General features: G+C 40.0%; 2 protein-coding genes across 4 annotated transcripts; one reads left to right on the forward strand and one right to left on the reverse strand.

The window, feature by feature from the left end:
- The first annotated feature begins 465 nt into the window (after positions 1–465).
- On the forward strand, positions 466–5,866 carry prf1.5 (perforin 1.5). Of its 3 annotated transcripts, none has more exons than XM_051950894.1 (5): positions 466–930; positions 1,219–1,485; positions 1,677–1,948; positions 2,413–2,554; positions 4,650–5,866. In XM_051950894.1, the coding sequence occupies exons 2-5, from the start codon at positions 1,225–1,227 to the stop codon at positions 5,535–5,537; spliced, it is 1,563 nt and encodes a 520-aa protein (XP_051806854.1). In that variant the 5' UTR covers positions 466–930; positions 1,219–1,224; the 3' UTR covers positions 5,538–5,866. The 3 variants fall into 3 exon arrangements, with proteins under 3 accessions (XP_051806854.1, XP_022052970.1, XP_051806855.1); XM_022197278.2 differs by having other exon boundaries at positions 468–930; positions 1,200–1,485; XM_051950895.1 differs by having other exon boundaries at positions 474–930; positions 1,283–1,485.
- Positions 5,867–6,665: 799 nt separating this feature from the next.
- On the reverse strand, positions 6,666–22,346 carry smarcad1a (SWI/SNF-related, matrix-associated actin-dependent regulator of chromatin, subfamily a, containing DEAD/H box 1 a). The gene is made up of 23 exons (XM_022197277.2): positions 21,888–22,346; positions 20,974–21,112; positions 20,753–20,882; positions 20,444–20,513; positions 19,960–20,054; positions 19,467–19,568; positions 17,945–18,023; positions 17,151–17,833; positions 16,210–16,406; positions 15,722–15,812; positions 15,168–15,267; positions 13,944–14,003; positions 13,084–13,159; positions 12,791–12,926; positions 12,502–12,633; positions 12,014–12,109; positions 11,196–11,313; positions 10,974–11,089; positions 10,456–10,644; positions 10,231–10,349; positions 9,091–9,273; positions 8,731–8,840; positions 6,666–7,817 (listed from the first exon to the last, which is right to left on the reverse strand). Exons 1-23 carry the CDS (start codon positions 21,991–21,993, stop codon positions 7,756–7,758), a joined length of 3,189 nt encoding a protein of 1,062 aa, XP_022052969.2. The 5' UTR covers positions 21,994–22,346; the 3' UTR covers positions 6,666–7,755.
- Between the last annotated feature and the right edge of the window lie 1,033 nt (positions 22,347–23,379).

Here is a 23,379-nt window from a genome sequence, read left to right on the forward strand (position 1 = left end):
TTTTATATTCTACTTACAGTATACTGTGAAAGTACAAAATGCAGAAGTCAAAGCCATAGGGAACATGAGATAAGAAAGCGTGTGGTTCTGTATACGTGGCATTAAAGTACACACTGGTTCTTTAAATATAATGGCAAACCTGAACTGAAAACCAAATCTTTTTCTGACTCACAATGAACGAAACCTCTTGCACCGATTGCAGTAAGATGCCTCTACCTACCCAGACCTTACTGAGAAAAACACCAACATTCCACCCACATCCATAAATAGACAATGGTAAAGCTGACCTCATGGTTTTTGTTAGGTTATCGGTACACAGACAGGCCAGCTCAGGCGTTATATAGACACAAACACACATTCAGTCCAGCAGATTTACAGTCCTGCACCGTACACTCACATGCACACACACACACACACACACACCCATTTCCAGTAAACACTCAGACTAATGTTCATCTTTTCTCTCGTGACCACACAAATATCTCCCTCCCCCACTAATGCACATGCACACATACACAAACAGGGCAGACAGGGATTCACGGAACTAGGTCTTGACCATGAAAACAAAACCACTCATGCTGAGGAAATTGTTAAGGCCTTAGGGGGAGGAAAAGGGAGAGAGCAGCAGATCCACAGCCTCGAAGCAGGGAAACTCCCTCCTTGTGCTTTGTCAAAAGGCGGAGGACAGACCAAAGAGTGCACCCAGCAGGCTTCCAACACAGCCTGGCAGCACAGCCGAAGCTTGCTGAACCGTGATTTCATGTCGGACAGGATCAAGACTTTAGTCTGTAGCTCATCGTTTACAGTAAGCTGTGCCATCGATGGAGACAGCCAAGAAGAACTAAAACTAAGAGCAGGAAAAAGCAGCCACTGCTCGACAACTCCTAAAAGGAGACACAAACTGAAGGAGGAATAAAAAAATAGTCCAAGGTAGGAGTGCATGTGCTCTTATGTTGCAGGTCTGTTGTACATTTTTAGCATTACCACAACATTTGTGGCTGGATTACCGCAGTTTATATTGCAGAGAGGATTAGAAGCTCATCTCTCGTCTGTTTATAGTGTAGCAAACAACTCGTCACAGTTCAATTTTGCTTGAATTCAAAGGCAAATAAAGCAACTTTGGTACAAAAAAAAACAACTTCATGCAAGATAGTCCTGAAGTTCTCAATAAAATCTAAACTTTACTTCCTCTCCCACAGTGTTTTCTGTTACATTTAGGTAATCATGCAAGCAGGAGGATTCCAATGGAGAAATTTTGTCCTGTTTATATTGGCTTTGCCAGTAGTGTTGGAGGTCCAGGGCTGTCGGATTGGCACAGGGCCCGAGTGTGAGAAAGCTCCCTTTGTCCCGGGTCACAACCTGGCAGGGGAAGGCTTCGATGTGGTGCGGATGCGTCGAACGGGAGCATATGTCATCAATGTCAAAGCTCACCTGGCTGACAACCACACCTGCACACTGTGTCCGAACCGCTTCCAAGACGGACAGGTGAAAACTGTCAGGCCTGCTGCTTCACAGTCTCTTTATCATGGCGTTTTCACTCAGTCTAAACTTCATTCTCTGTCTTCCAACCAAAGCATTTGTTTTTGGATTTTCTCCTCCTGCTCTACATTTTTCCTCCCGCTGTACTTCCTTTATTTTCTTCTCTCACTCCACATCCTGCCCTTTCCTCCCCTCAGATTCAGAGGCTCCCAGCAGCTGTACTCGACTGGCGTCCCTTCAGCCGGTGCAGTAAGCAGCTCTCCAGTGCCCTCCACCACTCTGTGGACTCCCTGCTGCGCAGCTCCAACTCGCTGGTTAACAACAACTGGGGTTTGGGTTTGAGCCTGGATAATATTGGCAAGGCGGTGCTGGGAGGGAGCCGCTCAGATTTGGCCAAGTTTGCTCGTTCGCAGCACAGTGTGGATAAAGCCACTTTCGCCATTCATGAAATCAGCTGCACCTACTACAGGTAAAGTAGAGCGGAGTAGATAATGTGCTGATTGATGAAGCATTAGTGGGAATTTATTGGACTGAAATGCAGAATGAAAAATATGCTCTGACAGTGAGAGAAATGATTTAAAATGTAGTATTGCTACACAAAAGCACAGTCCAACACATAAATGAGCAGTTATATGTGGACACAAGTAAAACCCACATGTGGCTCATGTAGTCTGTCAAACCTTTGTTGCTGATCTTTGCATGCATAGAAGGCAGAATATGTTCCAACATGAAAGGTGGCCTAGATTACAGCATGCCAATGAGTCTTACATTGCAAGAAAATGTTTCTGTTAACATTTTTTGTTGTTACAAGTCCAGTGGTGCAAGTTGGGACCTCAAAGTGAACTTAGCAGTTTATTGTCTTTGTTACAGAAAAGTCAAGATTACATTGTCGTTGTGTTATGGTTGAAGTCCACATGCCTTTTGTTTTTGTAGCTACAGGCTGGCTGACCATCCCCAGCTGAGTGCAGAGTTCACAAAGCATCTCAAGAGACTGCCACAGAGTTTAAATACAACCCAGAGCAAAGCCCTATACAGACGGCTTATAGACACCTATGGGACACATTATATACACCAGGTCAGAGAAACGTGTTGGATACACAGGGTTTTCTTTTCCTTCCTTTTCTATCTTGATAAATATGCTGCACAATGTCTTTTTGGCACAGTGTTTGTTAACTCTTCGAACCCCAAATTCTGTTGGCGATTTGAAAAAAGAAATCACCAAAATGATACCGTTTGTCAGAGCCAGAAACAATGAGAAGACAGAGAATCATTGGATTTTCAGCTTTCTTATAGTGTGTTTTCATCAGGAAAATGTAACAGATCTAAGCTCAAAATCATGATACTCAGCTGTGACCAACAGTCACTTGACAAAAAGTATTCGGCTGAGCTGCAGGCTGATTTTACACAGCAGATAGGAGTCAAGTCTGAAAATAAATGAGGCATTAAGAATATAGATGGAGGAAAATCAAACATACTTGAGCAATAAAATAAAGGCAGTCCAGCTCATGAAAAGCATAATGAGGAGAAGGTTGAAGCAAGCTGTTGGAAGATACATTCAGCACGGTGAAACCTTTCTGCAGGTGATGTGCAGAGTCATGTGAAATATGGTGTCTGTACAGATTGTAAAAATGGGCATATTTTATAAAATTATCATTTCTACATTTTATATTTTATAAATATATGCACAATGTATGACAAGGCACCTCAGATGATGCTGCAGAGCAAATGCAAAATTATTTTAATGAGCAGAGTAACAAATTACTGTCTACAGGGAATGAAAGAGTATAGTTGTGCACTGATTTTTTTTAAATAAAAAGTATCGAATGATGTGTAATACATTCATTTTTCATAGCAAAGAACCAACACTGTTCTCATGTCATGTCAAACTTTAACTGTCCTTAAAATACTTCCGTCACTGGTCCATTTCCACAATTTAATCTGAGACACATGCACCTTTATATTCTACTTACAGTATACTGTGAAAGTACAAAATGCAGAAGTCAAAGTTAAAGGGAACTTGAGATAAGAAAGCGTGTGGTTCTGTACACGTGGCATTAAAGTACACACTGGTTCTCTAAATATAATGGCAAACCTGAACTGAAAACCAAATCTTTTTCTCTACAATTCTACAATTTCATTTAGCAGACGCTTTTGTCCAAAGTGACGTACAACACAAGCAAGAATTCAGACATAAGGAAAAACCTGTAGTAAGTGCTTCAAGTGCGATTGGTCAAAGGTGTTGCCATCAAGTTGCAGAAGAATTGCCAACCACCCCCCCACCCCCTTTTTTTATTTTTTTATTTTTTTTTTTAACTTTGTCAGCGCTAAATAAATGCTGGGTTTTGGACCACCTGACTTATTCTACCCCTAAGGTGGAGTCAGATTAAGTGCCAAGGTGTTCTCTAAACAACTGAGTCTTCAATTGTCTTTTAAAAGTAGAAAGGGACTCAGCAGAATGCACAGAGTTTGGTAATTTGTTCCACCATTTGGAAACAACAGAGGAGAAGAGTCTGGCTAGAGAGATCGAGGGTTTTGGACCACCTGACTTATTCTACCCCTAAGGTGGAGTCAGATTAAGTGCCTAGGTGTTCTCTGAACAACTGAGTCTTCAATTGTCTCTTAAATTGTCTCTCACTCACAATGAACAAAACCTCTTGCACCGAGTGCAGTAAGACGCCTCTACCTACCCAGACCTTACTGAGAAAACCACCAACATTGCACCCACATCCATAAATAGACAATGGTAAAGCTGACCTCATGGTTTTTGTTAGGTTATCGGTACACAGACAGGCCAGCTCAGGCGTTATATAGACACAAACACATTCAGTCCAGCAGATTTACAGTCATGCACTGTACTAAACTTTACTTCCTCTCCCACAGTGTTTTCTGTTACAACTCTTGTTTTGCAGATTAATGACATTATAGTTCATGTACATTATATCTTTTTGCTTTTAGCATTGGTTGTGCGGCTTCCAAAGAAGTAAAAAAAAAAAAAAAAAAAAAAAGAGTCCACAGTGACGAAAAATATGATAGGTCAAAAAAAATGTTCAGAACTGCTTGGGGTTCAGAATACTGATTATTACAAAATGATGCTTAAGGTTAGTGATGAGGGACTAAGTTAATGAAAGTATTTCTCAGCCTTGACTCCATAATCTGCTTGTGCTCGACAGGTCCAGCTCGGTGGTAAGGTGAGGAGAGTCACTGCCTTCAGGACCTGTTTGGCCACACTGAAGGGCTTCTCAGAGTCAGACATTAAAACCTGCCTGAATGCTGAACTCCGTATGGCTCTGGGCTTCCTGCCAGGCAACGCTACCTTCTCCAACAAGTGCGACAACCTCCTGAAGGGCAACATGAGCATGGGCTTTTACCAAGGCTTCATGACCCATAGGATCGAGGTTATTGGAGGGGAGAGGTACTTCCCAGACATCCTCTACCAGGAGGATCCATCTGAAGCGTACCAAAGCTGGATGAACAGCCTCCACGACAATCCTGATGTGGTTTCTTACGCCATATTCCCTCTGCATCACTTGGTGGAGGACGCCCAGATCAGTGCTAATCTGAGGAGCACTGTCACACAGTACATTAAAGAGAACCAGCTGCAAGAGGACCAATTTGGTTTCAAGAACTGCTCCCCGACCCCCAACCTGGACCACAACTGTTGTCCTTTAAGGGCCGGCAGAGGAACTCTAACACTGGAGATCCACAGAGCTGCAGGGCTGAGGGCAGATACGTTCACGAAAACCGACGCCTACGTGAAGATCTTCTACAGCGGCATGTATGAGGAGACCGAGACAGTGATGGACAACAATGACCCGGTGTGGAATGCCACTTACGACTTTGGCTCAGTGGAACTGGGTCAGGAGTTGAGGTTTGAAGTCTGGGACAGAGATGTGCTGTATAATGATGTAGCGGGGAGATGTGTTGTATTTCCTGAGAGAGGAACTCATTCTCTAAGCTGTCAGCTACGCAAAGGAGTTCTGTACTTCACCTACACAATCAAATGTGACGCTCATTTGACAGGGTTCAGGTGTGGACGATATTCCCCCAACGCTGAGTAGAGCATTAGATGACGGTACGTTGTTTTAGATTTTAGGATTTCATGATAACTTTTGTCAAGTATCTTTTTTTTTTTTTTTTGAAGAATGTAAAAACTGTAACTTTGCATGGATTTCAACATTCAGATACTAAAATCTGTTCACCTTTTCTTAGAGTGTAGATTGAAGTTAGATTTAAAAGAATACAAAATTAAAGAGACCATCCGTAAAAGTAAATATATATAGTTGATAAGTATCTTCCATGTAAATGCCTCATGATGCATCAGTATTAAATGTCATGTTGTATACTATTTGTGCAGACTAGAATAAAGAAATTGTGATTTGGAATAGCATCATTTAAAGTTCTAAGTAACCTTGAGTTCTCTTCAGTTTAATATAATGATGAACTGTCTACTGGAAATGAATCAATAACCCCAAGGGTAAGCACACACTTAAAAATCTTTTTTGTGGAAGCGGAATGTGCATGATATACAGCAACAAAGGATTTGCATTTTAAGTTATCATTTGCAAATGTTCACATTTTTTTCTGGCATTATTTAGCTCCTAAACTTGTTTTTTGGATGCAAATTTTTTTGAAGAACTTCTGTAGACTACTTAAAAAGGTTGTTTCAAAAGGGCAATCTTCCTTCACATACTTCTTAAAAATATTCAAAGTTATTTTTGGCTTTATTTGATAGGTCAGTGAAGAGGCAGACAGGAAAGTAGGGAGGAGAATGGATCTGCTGCTGTAGTTCAGCAGGACTACAGCCCCTGTTCATAGGTCGCCTGCTCAACCAGTTGAGCTATCTGGGGGCGCTTCCTTCACATACGTTTAACATAAAGAATAATCATAAATCATCTCAGTAATGTGGTCTAATCCAAATTCATACTACTCTGGACTTTGCTGTTGCCAAACTAGAGTTAAAAAAGTTTCAGTCTGTTGTCAGAGCACATAAGGAATTCATGCATAATCACAAATTAAAGTCCCTCTGTGGTTACTGATTAAACAGCCCAAAAACTCCTCACTGTGTGCCAAAATTACACATTTAGAATTTTTGTTCAGAAAAATAATGCCCCCCAATGAATTTTCACTGCAGGGAGTGTTTAAGAGCTCATTTTCTAATTGGCAGCGCTATAGTCAACACACAAATATTTATTCCAATATTTATTATTTAGTTCAAACAGGAACCTAAAAACATACAAACAACTTAAGAAAAGCTTTTACAGTAACACTTGTACACATACAACACTTTAGCCACTTATACAGTACATGAATGTAGCAGTTGCTTTCTGAAATCACCTTCTTCGTCACTTGGCTCAAGGGATTTAAATGTAATGGCAAACAAACCAATTCAAGCACCATCTTTTTCCGAGACATTTTACATTTTTGTCTCAGTTTTTCTAGTTTTACCAATGAGAAAAATCCAGAATATTTGTGTATTAAATGGGTGAACAACACCCAAACAACCATGTATTGTTGGGCAAAAAAGGTCAAACTAATTGTTGCGTCTAAAAACAAATAAACCCCCAGAAAATTTACTTAAAATGTGACAAGGATGAAACTCAACATATTAACACTAACAGTGACAGAGAGTCCAAATGCATGGCAGAACAAATATGTTTTTGTTTTTTTTAACACAGTCTGGAATGAAAAGTTGCACATAAAAGCAAAAACGCCACTCTCCATGCTCCACCTTCTTCAGGTAAATGACTTCAGTAGAATCTGGATTAATTCATCCATCAAACACAGGCAGTATGCACCATTTTCCTCACCAGCATACATCACCTTCATCTGAATGTTCATAATATAAGACTGCATGGCATGTCAACTTTAATGGTACTTTTCTTCCAACAAGTTCAGTGGTGTCTAAACATGTTGCATTACTGGAGGCTACTTCTGAACAGTCAAATTCCAAATTCAACTCAAGTTTCTACTGCTAGGAACCTTCACATAACACTTGGAATGCATAATATTTAGAAGGCAAAATTTTCCTTCAGTCATTATGTACTGGTCTCGTAGTCAAAGTGGGAAGAGGAACTGTGCGCGTGTAAAAAATAGTGTTTTAGGCACAGCTACCATGAAACACAGCAAAGCAGATTTCATTTTTTTCATGGCATTAAGTGGTTTGCAGTCGTCCTCCAGTATAAACCGTAAAGTGTGTGTTCAGTCGGCGTAATCAAGTCTGCCCAGAACCACAGCAACAGCATCAAAAATGTGTTTCAAGTGTCCTTTGTTTGTGTATCACATTCCCAGTGAGGCCTTAAGCAAAGATGCCATATCTTCAGGTATGGTCCCCTCCCCACCTGAAGAACAAATGAGGCTTTATTTTATTCAATTCATAAATAATTCAGAACATAAAGGTGTAAATTTCTTGCCTGCAGTTCTGAACCACTACGGAGTAGCACCTACATGTTGTTTATGTCTGATCCTTAATTAAAATGTTTGTGCCTAGTTTGCCCAATACTGTGAATCATTTCTCTACATGGATAATTTTACTATTTTACTGATTGATTGTTACCCATAAACATTAATTGCATGATTCATGGTCCTAGAACTAGGACCCGATCGTTTTTTTCCTTTTAGACCTGATGGTAGTAGTCACTGTGATATAACTTAACCAGGAAAATTACAGAGCAAAAAAATGAAACAAAAAGATGCATTTACACAGGAAGACTCCTTGGAATTTCATGAGCCCTTACGAGTTTACCTGTTGGATCAGCAATTATGCATGCATATATATATATATATATATATATATATATTTTTTTTTTTTTAACCTTAAGATGTACCTTTAAGAGACTATCACCAACAAATACTTCTTTGTCTTAAAGCATAGTGTACCCACATGTACCTTTGTGAACAAAAGGTAGATGTGGGTACAAGCAGATCTACTTGACTTCTTCCCTTATTGATGAACTCGTTGATTTGCTTAAGTGTGGGGAAGTCTGTTATGTGAGGAATAACTATAAGTAAGTAGAGGAATATTCACAGTGCTCTAAATGCAAGCAGACTGCCAGGAAAATGCATGGCCATACTTGGGCCACAATACGCAGCACTACCTACAGAAATCAGCACTGCTTTTTCTGTTGGAGCTGTTTTGTATATTTTGGATTTTCAAATTCAACCGCCTGAATTCTTATATTAAAGAGTAATAGTGTTGTAAATAAATGCAGTCAAGAGCAGTTTTATAGCATGTATGTGTACATGTCATCTTACCCTCTTCAGCAGTGGTCATGTCCTGCTCCAGTTTTAGTTTCTTGTGGCCCAGCTCCAGGATGCAGTCCTCTATGCTGTCCTTACTGATCAGCTTGATCACCTGTACAGTCCTGACACACACATGGAGGTACGTTAGTCACTACACTAAATGTAACGTACTGTTTTTAAGAGGAGCATTTTGTCTGAGGAGGTCTTGCACTTGCAATTAATATCCACTGCATAATTCTGAGATTTAAATCCCATCAGAATCCGTAAACATATCGCAGAATTGTTTTTGCCAAATTTCTGACATAATGAGAGGGAATTACAAGACCTCATGAGGTAAAATACATCCCTAAATCCATGCGCATCTGATCTAACCTGGTCTGGCCGACTCGGTGACATCTGTCCTCTGCTTGTTTGTCATTGTAGGGATTGCAGTCGATGTCATGCAGGATGACAACATTAGCTGAGGTGAGGTTGATGCCGAGGCCACCAGCGCGCGTCGACAACAGAAACACGAAGATGTCAGGGTCTGTGTTGAACTCATCAATCAACACGATCCTGTAGGGCAGAGAAATCATTGCAGTCGACACAAGTGAGTACAGGCTGAATAGCAAACACTGCTTCCATTTTCTGCTTCCAGACAGGCTAAACTTCGTGTATCAGTGGAAGTTTAACCAATATCTTTTACATGTCTGCTCATAGCCTACATCCACACGAATACATTTTGGTGGGAAAACACAACTTGTGCTCAGTTTACGTGTAGTGTCCACATCGCTCCGTCATTTTGCAACACTTGAAGTAGAGATGTTTGGAACCCCTGCTGACCCAGTGTTAGTTTGAAAACTCTGCAGTTGTGTTTTAGTTTTGACTGGCAGAAATGGAAACCTTGGAAACGATGACGCCTGTGTTCACTCTCTGCCTGGTTCTTATCAGTGGCTATGCGTTCTTCCCTGATTCTTAAACCCAAAACAAATGATTCTTTTTCCAGCAACAACAAAGACAGAAAACTGTTACATGCCTTCATGAACAGCTCTATATTGTCGTTGGTCCAAGCAAAAACATCTCGTCTTATTTTTGGCCTTTGCGGTTCTTTTTCTTCCTAAAATGATGCACAACTAAGCAACCAACATCTTGCTCCTTGTTTACACAAGCCTGGTGTTCATCAGCAGCCATGTGATGCGTTTACAAATGAATGAGCATGGACAGAGAATATTTCTGAAAACTTCTGGAACACCGTTTTAAAATGAAAACAAATGAATGTGGATATAACCTTATTTAATGTGTCTTATTGTATATTGTTACTGCAACTCCTTCAACCTGATCTCCAAGAGAAACCAATAAAACTATCATTAAAAAGATCTTTTCAGTCTCAAAATCACAATACAGATATATGCAATTTTCCTTCCGTAAAGAATGCAGTGCAATAAGGAAAACGTGGTTTACAATGGATATGACTGTTCAAAGTTTGGCTGCAACTGATTTCACATTAAAATTTGAATCTGAGACAAAACTGACCTGTCGGCTATTGGCGTCGACCCGTCCAGTCTGACGTAACGATGCTTCAGATGTTTCAGCAGCACTTCCACAATGTCTAACATCATGGTGAACTGACTGAATAATACCACTCGGTCTCCCTGTAGGATGACAGGAAAGTTGCGGTATGTGATTTCTGTGCACCAAAAAATGCCTATGTACACTTCTCAACACACTACAAATGTGACTGTGCCCGTTTGTATTTACTTGGCTTTTCAGTGAGGCCAGCAGCTCTGTGAGATGGAGGAATTTTCCAGAGTCGAGCAGCACTTTGCTTTCAAGTTGGTAGGAACTGATGGAGGAGTATTGCTGGCACAGACGATGCAGCTCGAAGTCTGACATCACTTCCATGTCCTCTTGGATCAGAGCAGCATCTGCATCAAAGTGTGTTGGCTCCTGAAGAGAAAGAAAAAGAAGATGAAGAAGGAAACGCTTAACATGAGAGAGCAGAGAAGCACCACAAAATGTTACAGAGGGAACAGAACAACAAGTGATGTTAGGCCAGAAAAATGAATGAAAGATTAATTTAGATTAAACACTTATCAAACACAATCATAATACAGTGTCAACCCAAAAATGCTTTACTATCCGAGTCTTTTTGAGGTGGAGTACAACTGGTAATAAAACATTGCAAGTTCAATGAGTTGTACTTCACCAAATTCCAGGTACGCTAAGGTGGCAAATTTATCTGAATGGTAAGTTTTGTAACAAAAAGTTTTAGTCACCTTGAGCATAAGCTTGCTCATTGCTTTGAGCTTTTCTGTGGTGTAGTACTGCCTGTGAAGCAGCGGGTGGTTGGCCATCTTCCTCAGCTGCATCATCACATTACACAACTCGCGCTCTGAGGACGAAACACATTGGAGAAAATGATTATTAAAACGCCAATAAATGTTATTTGCACAAAATAACGCCGCAATGTCAAACGGAGAGCAGAAAATGAGGCTCACTCTCGCCATTGATGGAAGTCTTGAGTTTTTTAAGGAGGGCCTGGTACAGAACCTGCTGTTTCTCACTCATTGAGCAGAACTCGACCCTTTCTTCCTTTGCTGGCAGCTGTTTGAGGACCTGGGAAAAGCAAACCCCATGAGTTAAATTACAATACACACTGCTAAAACTAATGATTGTTTTCGTTATAACAAATGTTACATAAACGGTAACGACCAAGAAACTCTTGAAATAAGTAACAAAGCTTGCAGAAATTTATATCGCCATGTGTTTTCAAGGACACTGATTTTTGACTGAATCACAACTGAAACTGGTGACTACATGAATGAATTAGACTACTATTGATGTTTTAATATAACAGCTGCAGGCTATTAATGCTTAAACTAAAAGTGCCGAATGTTTCACTAAACTGGAAGTAAATACATTTAATGCAAGATTAAAGAAGGGCAATGAAATTCAGTATTAAATAGGCCTGGGGCTAAACTACTAAAGACCATACTACCAACAAGCAAACTCTGTTTTGTTTTATCGTCAGATTATCTCTAACTGAATATAGAATGTGTTATCAAAGAAAATGTCCTGCAGCCAATGTTTTTCAAAAAAGAGACCAAATGTTTTGAAGAAAAAGAAGGAAATGCATCGGAGCAATGTTAAAATGTGAAGTTTTTCTCTTAAAACATAAAAAAACAGTTTTTTAATAATGCAGTATCAAAAAAATATACCAGTATTATCTAAATCTTATCAACACCAAGGTAATTCCAACATTTTCCTTTGTAACACATTTTAAAAAACGGATACAATTTTTCTCAGATTCACTCACCTCACTCTTGATTCTTCGGAGGATAAAAGGCTTCATGATGAGTTTGGCCTGAGAAATACGATCCCTCTCAAAACGGCTCTGCTCCTCATGGGATTTCTGACATAATGTAACATTAATCACTTTAGTCCAACGGGGAGACAAAATAAATAACGGCACTATAATTACACTGCGATTGCTTTGGGATGCTTATGTAGCCTGCTTCTATTCCGTCTCCAAGACAATGTTCTCTTTCTGAATATAATCATCTAAAGGGACTGGTGGGCAATTAGGCATTAGTTAAGGTCAGAGATTAAAAATGCTTTCTCAAATCCTGTTGTTTTGTGAGGCACCAGTAGTGCTTTTGTATTTGGTGCCGATTTTTAGCGATTCAAATTCATGTTTTTATACCAGAATATCTGAATAATTACAATTCAACATAAAAACAGAGACACTGAATTTGCCTTTTCCAAGTACAGGGGCATGACTCACACACACACACACACACTTACCATGGAAAACATTTTGGAGAGCTGTGTGGTGGAGCTGGAGAACATGGAAGGCATGATGAAGTTTAAAAGAGACATCAGCTCCAAGAGATTGTTCTGTAGAGGAGTTCCTGTCAACAGCAAGCGATGCTCTGCCTGCAGGAACAGAGACAGATATTCTGAACTGCTGTGTGAAAAACCTCTGGCTGTAAGGGACAGAAAATAAAATGAAATTTGCTGACAGACATGACAATACCACAGAAATGCAGAGAATGCGTTGCTAGAAATGTATTGAATATGTAAGTCAACTAACATTAATAGCCATAAGGTGGCGGTAGCGCAGAGTGTTCATGTTCTTCAGCATGTGACCTTCATCAAACACAGCGTACTTGAGACGCAGCTTACGAAAAAGGCTGCGGTCGCTATCGTTTCCTATGGCCAAGTTATACCTGTAAAACAAATTAAACACAGCAAAGACGTGAGTGAAAAGTTGCTCCAGGTTCTTTACAGCACTCATTCTCAACAGCAATGATTTAGCTTTCTTGTAGTATGCTTAATAAAACAGCAGTAAAACATCACTCAGGGTGACTGCATCTGTTTGCTTACGTGGTCACAATGACGTTGAACTCGACATCTTCATTGAGGATATCGTGTCTGAGGTAGCGGCGGTCTTCCACAGAGCCTACATAAAAAACAGGGGCACATGCTCTACTTTGATTTCAGATTTTGTCCTGTATACTCACGGACCATTAGCACAATACCTGAAAAGATGTCAAATGAAGCCATGTCCAAACATTCTCAAGCAGAAAGCAAACGCACAATAATAAAACAGGAGAAAATGCACACAGAAAGCAGATATGCACATGTGGCACAGTGTTAATTTACTATGCAACTTCCAACAATCAACATAAATTATACGTTTTGAAGGCTGAACATCCTGCCTCAAAGGAACACAAAGCATAGGTTGGTTTCTCATATTGTGATATGCCTTTGTAAACTTCCCCTTCTAGCTTCATCCTATGGCATTATTCCTTTAGTTTTAATGCAGGGCTACAGTTAGTCTGCAGCAGTGCCAAGTTTGACCTAAAGCCCTCTCCAGTCATCTCTGTATACTCTTGATAACAGTTAACACTTTAGTTTTATTTCACTTCGTGTAATTTTCCATATTTATCCTGCCTTTTATATATTAATCCTGTTACTCATCTATTTTATCTAAACTTTCCCTCCTTGGTTACCACGATTCGTGTTTTCTCTTAGTCCTGTGTTTTACCTAAACTCTTTATTCTGTGTGATCTTCTAAACTTGCATTGCTAATCCGTCTGCCATGGCTGTATATCAATCAACGCCTGCTTTTTAATAATGTGCTGTATAAATAAAAGTAACCTGACTTGATTGGATTCTCAGGTCAACTGCAGGATACACATAAGGATTTTTTTTAATGTGAAAACATGAATGAATGAGCTTACCGTAATAGACCAGAACTTTGAGGTCTGGACACCACAGCTTCAGTTCTCTGACCCAGTTATCTGCCAGGCAGAGAGAATGAAAACAGCATAAATCTCAAGTAAATAAACCTCAAGTAAATTATTTTTCAAAAAACTGCAGTGTGGAATTTCTGTCTCCACCTACAGGCAAAAAGTGTAATTACACAAACACTGTTTATAGGCATTGATGCTGATCACTTTCATTTTTAGACTGCAATCTAGACAACTCTGAATGGCAAGTTTATTTTATACCGGGGCCATTAGAAAATGTATCTAACTCATCTTCATAAGTTTCTCACCTGCTTGCTGTAGGCTAAGGCAAACTAATCACTGCTGGATGACGCAACTGATGCCACAGACACCAGAATTGAAACTCACTGATGGGTTTAATCTGCATGCTGTGAACTTGCTTGAATGTAATGAACGACCACTCCAACTTCAGTGCCAATCTTACAAAGGAAAAACAAAAATGTCCCTCTTCTACCCAGGTTTATGGTTCACTTCCTCAACCAGCTAAACTACTGGGGCACTCTATAATCATACATTTAAATAAAGTCCTACGTGAGCTCCACTTGTAGCACATTGCAGAGGATTGGGTGAAGAAAGGCAGTGACTTCACTGATTCGCATATTCACTATGTAGAGTTACATATAGACCATTTCAGGGCAGAAATGGATTTCTACTGTTATTACTCATAAATTTTTATGTTGCTCTCTTGAGAGTAAAACACTTAACCCTTTGATGGGCAGAGTGGGTTGGGAGAATCCCATTTTCCTTTGGATTTAGGTCACTTTTGACCCATGTTGTGCATCAAAGGGTTAGAGACTGCAGAACTTTCACAGTAGAGTAACTGAAACATAGTTTTCAAACTGTAAGAATAATGATATGGAAAGCCTCAACCTGCCAGGTGACAGGAATGGTTCTTTAGAGTTGTTACTGAACCCATGTTTTGAGTGTTTGCCACTGCAGTTTAAAGGCAGAAATGCTTAGCAATGACGTCAAATGCTTGTTTGGCTCATAATGGGTCTTTCAGGAGACAAAAGCAGACATGAATACTACAGTCTCTGTGAGCCGACTAAGCTGACGTGTAAATATGACTGTAAACAGACAACACATGCTGTTAATGCAACCTTATCTAACTCCATGTTGTTAGATTATTTAGTGGAAAACCGGGTAACAAAGTGTGTAATGTGTGGAGCTCATTACCCAGAGTAGAGGAAGGCACAGTGATGAGGTGAGGACCTTCTATTCCATCCTGGTACAGCTGAGCCAGAAATGCTATAGCCTGGATTGTTTTCCCCAAACCCTGTGAGAAGGAAGGGGGAGAAAGATGGAGAGATACATCAAACATAAACATCGAGTGTAAAAGAAAGCCCCAGGTGGATGAACAGAAACAACATTTGGACATCTGTGTTTCAGCTCACTGCCAGTACAGACAGCAGAAATGCTGACAGACTTCAACACTTCAGCTTTGCTAAACTAGACAAGTCAAAGTTCTCACTTTTCTCACCACTCTGGGGCTTTCACTCTCTATTGCTCATACTCTGTATGTTTCATTCCTATTTTCTGTTTACCCACCTGCAGAAAGGCCACATATTCACACAAAACACTCTTTGATGCAGGCAGAGAGAAAGCTGTCGGAGTCTGCTGTACCGTTTGATTTATACATTAAGAGTATTTTATTTGTTTCCGACTTTGGGTGTATGATTAACATATCACAAGTTTTGGCAGTGCACTGAGTCCCTGGCTGGTTGCCTCACCATTTCATCAGCAAGGATCCCACTCAGTTTGTGTTTATGCAGAAGCAGCAGCCATTTTAGACCAATCAGCTGGTAGGGTTTCAGCTGGAATCTGAAAGACAGCAAATTCAACTTAGAACAAGAATTGGATCTCTGAGTTTTATCAAAACACACACTGGAAGGGTCTGCTAAGTCCTAATACATTATTTATGAGCAAAATGGGCTAAATTATTGTCATAAATCACTTAGAAACACTCCTGGGTAAAAATAAAGCTTCCAAGCACTTTCTGCAAACGCCTGAGGCTGCCTTGAAGGAGGAAATTTGCTAACCGACGCCCAGATGGGTAACATTTGGACTGACATTTCTTCTCAAGGTTAACATGTTTGTGTATTAGGCTGAGAAAGCTCCTATCCGTCATGAACCTTTTGCTTGATTTGTACATTGCAAAGATGCTGGAAAATGCTCCACAATCACCACAAGGCACTGTGCGTATGTGAACGTTACTCACTGGCTGTTGAGTACACTGGGTTGTTTCATGGCTCCGGTGCCCTTCTCCATCACCTCAGTCACCTCTTTGACCATTTTTGATGAAATGGTCTCACATTTAGACATGAGGTCCAGCACAACCTTCCGCTCTTTGAGGACGACTCTGCAGCCCAGCAGCAGGCCTTCTGAAAGTCCATTGTCCTTATGAAAGACTTCAGTCTAAAGAAGAAAGAACATCAAGCTATAAATCACACAATACAGCAAATATATAGACTAAACCCTTACAACACAACCTATTCCTATGAATTCTGATAAATCCTCAGATGGGCTGATTTAGCTCAGGAGTTCACCTTTGCTGGTGCCATTATTCTTAAAAAAAACAAAAAAAAAACAACAGACCACCGTGTCTTAACAGGTTTTGCACATAAAACATATTCTATGGGGCTTCAAAATCAACTCAAGAACACAGCATAAAACCAAACACATATATGAAAAGGTGTTAAAAACCTTGCACTGTTTGGTTTACACAAAGGCATGAAATATTTCACTGATCTATCGTTGCAAAATTACATCCCAACCGAAATATTCTGCACTACTAAGATTAATATTTACTATGATGACAGATGTTTGGAGAAAGAAACTGCTGAAAATCTGCTACAAGACAGCAGAATTCTGTTCTGCTTTCCATAGATTGATGGAATGTCTTGTCTCTACACAGAGAACTTCAGCATTGTCTGCTCAATCAGTGGATATGGTGTGAACAAAACTTAATAGGCCACAAAGTCCTGTTTTCCAGGTGTTAAGTAGACTTTGAGTGACTACACCTCTTTGCTTTGACAATTACTCCCACAGAAAACTTGTGCAAACTCTTCAACTTGACATGAATGAATCCCCAGCATGATGTCTGTCTGAGGTTTCTTGCCTCATGCTTTAACAAATGAATGCACAAAAACGTTCTCTCACCAGGCTGTGCCACTTATCAAAGGGTCTCAGCTCCACTATCTTCTGGGCCTTTTTAACGGAGCACCCGGAAATCAATGTCAGCTCATCTATTGACGCGTTCTGGAAGAAATTGAGTATCTCCTTCTTCAATTCTGTCATTCCACCTCCAGAGTCCAGCTCTTCGTCTGAGTCCTCGAATTCGCTGTTCACTGTGTCCTCACCGTCACTTTCCTCCTCAGAACTGGCACGTTCATTTGAGGCACGGGCCTTCCTTTTCCTCTCCACTGCCTCCTTCTTGGCTATGCTTGTCCCACTGGCAAATCTGGACAGCGTTTGGGCCACAGAGGAAGAAGAGGATGGCTTCAGGGAGGAAGAAGTTGCTGTCTTTGCGACAGGTGAGGATGAAGACACAGAATCAAACTTTTTTGGAATCCATGACGGCAGAGTGGAAATGTGACTTTTGTTTTTGCCGTCTTCCAAGTCAGACTCGTCTTCACTGTCCTTTGTAGCCTCTGAATCATCTGTACTGTCTTCTGTTTCACTGATATCATTGTGGCTTTCAGAGTCCTTGTGATTTATCTTCTTTTCACCATTTTGGTGATTTTTGTGGCGACTTAACTCTCCGCGGTTCCTGCTTGACTCGTCTTTGCTCTTTGATTCGCTGACCTTTTCATTCGACTCAGGTGAGCTGAAACTTGCATTATCTGACAACAGAAAAAAAAAACAACAGCTTATATTAGAATCACTTAAATGCATAACTTAAAAGTTCACATATACTTGACGTAAGTTACAGATGGCAGCTGTTGTGTTTGCACCTTCGTCTGAGAACATCTGTAGAACCTGCAGTGCATCTTCAACATTCCAGTCGTGTTCCTGCAGCACCATCCGCAGCTCCTACACCAAACAGAGAGCAGATTAGTATCGCATCTAAAACACAAGGTCCACCATCTCCAGATCAGCCTCCACACATCCAATGAACCCATGATTGGTTTTTGCTTCATAATGTTGAACTCAAATAACAAGGCAGATACTCGGAAAATGCTGAACTTAAAAATTCAAATTCATTTATTCACTGAATAATTTAGTGACTCAGTTAGGACTATAATGTCAGGGTCTACAGATACCAGTCTGACTAACTGGATGTAGGATGTGGGTAAAAACCTGCCACTGATCACGACTTCTAATCCGTTCCTTCTGCTATCTGCGCGTTGCCGTTTTCTTTGCTATGGGAAACAACAACAACCACCTCTGGGCTAGGAGCCTACCACACTGAAAATTAAAAGTTTTGCAAAGGATTTGGATCGTGCAGAGAGGCATCCCTGTTGGATTATCTATTCTAATCACAGTGCTCATCCTCCCTGTGTTGAAGGACGGCCAGTTGTCCCCAACGTATGATCAACGTCTAAACTAATCATTCAGTATACTAACACTTAGAAGCCATTGCTAAGTTCTTGCTGTATAATAATCTAAGTCTCACCAGAAAAGATGAAAAAGTGTCCAGGAGCCTCGTCTTCAGATGCCAAGAAAAAGTGTTTTATTGCTGTTCTAGACAGGTCAAAACACTGAGAATCGCCCCGGGAACAGATTCTGATTTTCTGCCAGATCGCTTGGTTATTTAGACTATCTGGGCTGGGGTAAGTTCACGCCCTCAGTCCATCCTTCTTTATCCCCTGCCAACTTTAATTTTTCACCATTAAATCATTGGTTTTATTTTTAATAGAATCTGATACTCCCTAAATTTTTAATTAAAAATTTGAGACTGGCCCGGCAACTCCCCAAAGGGAGAAGTCCTTCCTTTGGTTTCATGCCAACACCACTCTCATGACTTCTTTTATTGTTTTCAGCAGTTACCAGGTAAATGAATGCAGTTCAGGTTACAGGGCCAGTACATCAGATTCAACACACACATTTATAGATTTTTCATAGCAGTATATAAAATAATACACAACACCTGCCACAAATGTTCCATCGAAACAATTCTGTCAGTATTCTGAGTGAATATCAAAGCTGAATACTTTGCTTAGCCTTTCCCACAACAGCTGCGATTGGTCTAAAGAAATACAAACAAATCACAGCTTCCAGTTACCCCCTACAGTGTGAAAACAATACAGAATATCGAATGAAGCCATACTGCAGGCAAACCATTACGTTCTACAGAATGGGCTGTCAAAGCAATACAAACCCACCACAGTACACATTCAAAAGTCATAGGCTCACTCTTATGCACACAATCCTTAACTACCATATTTCTGAGTAATTAAATACAGAATCAGACGGGACTCAAATGAACCCAAATACAAATATTCCTAATGAGGTAGACCTTGGGTGTGTCTTTACCTCCTTGTCCTGGTCAGGAAACTTCTTTTGCAGTTTTCTGACCATGGCTTCCTGCCTCTCCCAGCTGGGCTCACTCTCTTCATTTTCTCCTTCATCAGAGACCTTGAAGTACAAAACAGTTACATACTTAACATACCTCACATACTGGTTGAAATACAAAACAGGGTAAAAGCCTGACTACTTCAAGTCACATAAATCAGAAGAGAAAGCAAAATTAGTCATAATTAGTCTGATGTGCAACAGTGTTCATTTACAAACAAACATAAATTTGTGGTTTTATTCATAATTAGTTGCATTAGTTCTCAAGTAACTTTTAGGAAATGAAAATAATTATTATGAACCAACAGTACTGTTTCTAAGCAAAAGTATCTTGGGTATAAAATCTGCAGCTTACTGAAATACTGCTTAGATAGACTATAAATGCTTAAAATGAATTTAATCCGAATAATGAGCACATCTTATGCCATTTAAACTATGAAAGCAGTAATCTTACCACTGATAATCTCCTCTTCTTGCTCAGCTGACTCTCACCACTGTCCTGAGAGCTGCTGGATCCATCTTGCTTTCTCTTCCTGCCTTGATTCGGGGCTGAGAGGACAAAACAGACAAGTGTTCTCAAAAGAAGCCAGCAGAAAAAAAAGGTGTCACGTGGACATGTCATTGTTAATACTGTGTGGTATTTTCCCATACTTCCAAGCTTCTTACAGTACACCTCTACATTTGTACACCATGTTCAGCAATAAGTTCTCAAATTAGGTTTTGGCCTTGCTTTATGACACTTTAAGGCAAACACTGCTGAATATATAACCGACACAAAGAAGCAAATGAACATTTTTTTCCTCTTTAAAACTGGGCATAGGAGGTTTTTGTGGAAAGCTGATGATTTTTCTCTAACTATAAACTAAACCTTCTTTGTGTCTCACAGGAAAACCACAACCAAGTCATTATGTATTGAAAAAAGTGGAACAAACACTAACCTTCTTTATCACCAAATCTTAAAAGGCAGACAGCTACAGCTCCATCCAATGTGCCCGTGCTCTCAATGACCTGAAAAAAACAAACAAAAATAGAAAAGATGGTGCCTTAAAGAGGGCAGTTCAGCAAAGAGTATTCACATCACAGCTGTTTGACATATAAACTAAATATCTGACCACTATAAAACAACTGTACAGTCAGTGAAGTCAATCAAGACGTTTGATGGCCGTGTAACACTGCAACACAAATTTAGCACAGTGGTTTTGTTCACATATGTTCTGTTGCAAAACCTCTGTTCTATGTAGACTCACCTCCAGTACCTCCGTTCTGGACAGCTGAGGAAACATCTCCAGTAGCCTGTTCATTTTGTCTTCCATTTCTTTTTCCTCATCATCCGTATGATCTGATGCCACATTTTTAGACGTCTTCCCAACAGGTTTCCTACAGCAGACAATCAAAAAAGGCATTGAAACAGTGTGAACCTGCATTAATGTGAAACAAGTAAATCAAATTCATTTTAATGATCACATACTTGGATTTCCTGGGTGATGATATTTTGCTCTTTGGTTCAGAAAGGACCTCATCTTCCTCTAAATCAATAGTTAGGACTTCCTCAAAAACCACTCCTAGGGCATGGGACTTTGATGAGGCTTTGACAGGTTTCATCTTAGCTGAAAAAAAATCAAGACCAAAGCATGATGGCGGAATCAAAGGAAGTCATTTCATAAACGGTGCCTTGTCTGGTTCAAATGCCAAATACCAACAATCTGCTGGTTGTGCTAGATGTGCGGTAAGATTAATGCTCCACTGTGGTGTAAAGGCTATACAGATTTCAATGTTATTGCAATGCCACTGCTAATATTGTAAGTCAGATATGTGAGAACACCAATCACATCTTTACAAGTCACTATCACACACGGAAGTGCTGTAACAATAGGATCATTGTAATTAAAATATTTCACTAGTACAAAGGGAAATAATCTAGCATACTGTAGAGACAAGTGGAAATGAAAGATAGTTGATGTGTAAGGGACCCAGATCAGAAACTGGTCAGCTGGCAATTTTGCTTACTGAAATTCAGATACATACTGACATATATGATCTTATCATAATAGCTAGGGCAGTGTCATCTATAAAGAAGAACAGACTGAAATTATATCAAAGCTCTGACTGCTTTTTCTTTTTTTTTTTAAAAAATTCACATTATTAATTCTGACAGATTGTCTTCTGTGCCATACATACAATGTGCGAGTTCCTATTGCAGGATCATATTCTCCATACAATAACAATAATAATGGATTCATCTGAAGAACAATCTGTCTGAGTTGCAGGAAAAACATCATGTGAACAATAAGGATGTTCCTTTAGTAATGTTACAGCTAACGGTGCCAGACACATCTGGCTACCAGCAGTGTAAGCTAGCTGAAGCATGCAGAGACTTGTTACCTGGCTTGTTCTCCTTTTCTGACTCTGGACTTTCAGACCCGTTCTCCTCTTCTTTATTATTTGCCTTCTTCTCGAAACGAAATCGGTCCAAATTGAACAAACTCATGTTACCTCGTCTTTTTTTTCTTGACGGACAGAGGCAGCCCTTTGTCTCTTCCTACTCAGCGGTATTTTCTCTGTGCAGTCGCATGAAGCACAATGTTCCTGTTAGCCAATGTGACAATCCAGCTAGCTAGCTAGCGTCAGGTGTTAGCTTCGGGGCCGGGACAGCGGTATTAAGCCGTGTCACTGCTCCGATTTTAACCGTATTAGTCGAGAACGGACAAATTGATGATAAACAGGTTTCATAACAAAGACAGCAGTCAAATTCTGAGTCTAATTTGTTAAAGCCCGTCCGCAGCCGGTTCCCGCGAACTCCGCGGCCCTGTAGGATGCAGTACCGACACCGCTGATTGGTCGAGAGAAAAGTGGGCGTGCCTTCAGCAGGAAGTCAAGATAATTCACGGCCATGAATCGTCGCCAGCAAAAACTTTCTGTTCTTGTGGCGTTCTCACTTCCACCAAAAACCCACTAGTGAACTGAACATAGTCTAATCCACACACATGAAGTTTTGTGATATTATTTCCTTAGATATAGACTGGGTTCTTGCTGTTACAGTGCGATAAACGCTGTAATCCACTACCGGAAAGAGAATAGGAGGTGAGTTATCTTGGCAGTTGTCGCAACATGTCTTATGAAACAGTAATTTGGTGATGTAAGGAAACTCATTAAAAGCCACCGACTGCTTGTTTTGGGCATCCCGTGATGTAACCACATTATTTGAATGTGAGGATCATTAACTGTGCGTCCACATCCTTTTATGAAAAGTGAAGTGTTCCTCTGAAGTGTAAAAGGCTGAATTAGTTGCGTCCAAATGACTGTAGACGCGTCCATTGTGTCTGTGGTGGAATGTAAACAGGGTAATTAGAGGTTGTGATGTGTAATGCCATTTTTACACTGCTAGTGTGTGTGCTGTTTGCATGAAATGATTTCAGACACTATATTAATACATTCTAATTCAATACATTGTGCCTTTTTAAATGCGTATGCCCATCAAAAATATGCATATTGGGTAAATTATGGGATAAATAAGCTGCAATTTGCTGTAGTGAACCTCATTGACAAGAACGTTGATTCAAAGATTTACTAGAATATCATCCTGGAAGGGCCCGAGTTTGTCTTGGGAAACAGAAGTAAACAGAACTTGGATACTTGCTGTGTAATTATAATAACATATTCACTCATTGTGACCATTTGAGGCACTTTTTGTATTTAGATTTATTTAGTGTCATCACAGCAACTGCTTACCCCATTTGTTTTGCATTTAAGTGTTCCAGTGAATCATAAAAGTAATACTGCACTAAAATAGAATGAAGCCACTGTCACTGGTATTAAGTTTCACATGTGTTTGACAAGTCAGAATATCTAATATAAGTACATTTAATAGAAAACT

Source organism: Acanthochromis polyacanthus, chromosome 7 (assembly GCF_021347895.1).
Source record: "Acanthochromis polyacanthus isolate Apoly-LR-REF ecotype Palm Island chromosome 7, KAUST_Apoly_ChrSc, whole genome shotgun sequence".
In the NCBI taxonomy this organism is placed as follows: domain Eukaryota; kingdom Metazoa; phylum Chordata; class Actinopteri; family Pomacentridae; genus Acanthochromis; species Acanthochromis polyacanthus.